General features: G+C 41.8%; 1 protein-coding gene across 1 annotated transcript in view; it reads right to left on the bottom strand.

Annotated features, from left to right (window-relative positions):
• The window catches only part of Fbxo25 (F-box protein 25), a 20,487-nt gene extending 19,402 nt beyond the window's left edge, over positions 1-1,085 (bottom strand). Inside the window, exons 1-2 of the mRNA XM_029480668.1 lie at positions 965-1,085; positions 78-127 (exon numbers count right to left, since the gene is read on the bottom strand). Of these exons, the coding sequence (XP_029336528.1) occupies positions 78-127; positions 965-1,085 (171 nt within the window). The remainder of the gene's footprint in view (positions 1-77; positions 128-964) is intronic.
• Between the last annotated feature and the right edge of the window lie 411 nt (positions 1,086-1,496).

Raw genomic sequence — 1,496 nt, 5'->3', positions numbered from 1 at the left:
CTTACTTACATTACACACTCCTCTAATGCACACTTACTCACTTACTTACATTACACACTCCTCTAATGCACACTTACTTCCTTTGTGCTTTCCTTATGGACGTAGATCCATTTTTCACGATAAAAACCTAGAACAAAGATGAAAATGTCTTTAAAACCTGGCAAGTCATCTCAACCTCAGTAATTTAGGGACACTCTGATGACAGGACATGCTAACATTAACTCCCTGTTCCAGCTAGGAGATGCCTCTGCTTGGATAAGTGTTAAAATGCACTTTATTCCCTAATATCATGGAAGTGCTTAGACTCCTGTACATGAAAAGTTATTAATTTTGACACTACCATANCTTATTAGCTTAGAAGAAAATTGCTATTTTTATACCAAAGTATAAATGCTTAAGAAATCCTACCTTATCTCTGTGTCATTGTATACCAACTAGAAAGGTCCTGGTCTTACTGCCTGTGACAGCCATACATGGTGCATATGAGTAAGCCATGAAGCTGCTTCACACGATTCCACCTTCTTCTCACCTTAACAGGCACTCATGCCATGTACCAAGGTGGGCAGAGCTGTGACAGAACTTCCTCAAGCCCGTCTACCTGTCCACCACTACCCTCTGTGCCAGCTCTGCCCAGCGCTGGCTCCTGTGCTCGCTCTCCATGTTCCCACATCTAGACAATCCCTCCTAGGGGCCTTCCTGCTCAGAAAGAGACTCAGCACAGGGCCACACCTGGCCACTCAGAAGCAGACATGAGCCTCAGGCTTGACAGGTTTGATGTATAAACCTTACCAAGCACACAGCTGAGCTGCCAGCAGTCTGCCCCAGACAGATGGGCAGCACTGAGCACAGTGTGTGAGTGCACACCTCCACCCCTGTACCTCACAGAGCACTGCCGTGCAATTCATTGTGGTAGCAAATACATTAAATATGTACAAGACTAGACTTATCATGAAAACACTCTTACTGTGAGCAGCTGTGTCATTTCCAAAATGTTCCTTCTTCCTCTTTTTGGCTGCGTANTCACACTCATTGTTGAACATTTCTTCTTCACCACTATTTAAGATACTGAGATAAAGATGCTTCATTAGTTAAGGTTTTCATGGANAAATTCATTTNCCACGTCTTTNCTAAGGGAGTGTCTGATTGGTAATTTGGGGGATCAAAATAAAGTTCCCACTAACCCCTGACNAGCACTCTCTAAACTGCAAGGAAGTCGAGAGCTGGAAACTCACGGGGCATACCCTANGTTCATATTTTTCATTTGGAAGGAACTAAGATTTATTCTTATTTCTTTTAAAAAACATTACTCCAGAAAGGGAAATGGGCTTTAGAATCTCCCAAACATCAAAGACTTTAAGACCTAAGCATTTATAAACAACCATAAAAGCCATGAACAGAATCCTAGTAGCAATATGACTATGACATTAAAATTGCTATGTCCCCAATGGAAGCTGAGTAAACATTCTGTTCTTGTTTATCATCCACATTTTTCAAAT

This window comes from Mus caroli, chromosome 8, assembly GCF_900094665.2.
Source record: "Mus caroli chromosome 8, CAROLI_EIJ_v1.1, whole genome shotgun sequence".
In the NCBI taxonomy this organism is placed as follows: domain Eukaryota; kingdom Metazoa; phylum Chordata; class Mammalia; order Rodentia; family Muridae; genus Mus; species Mus caroli.
This window is presented reverse-complemented; position numbering and strand designations above follow the sequence as displayed.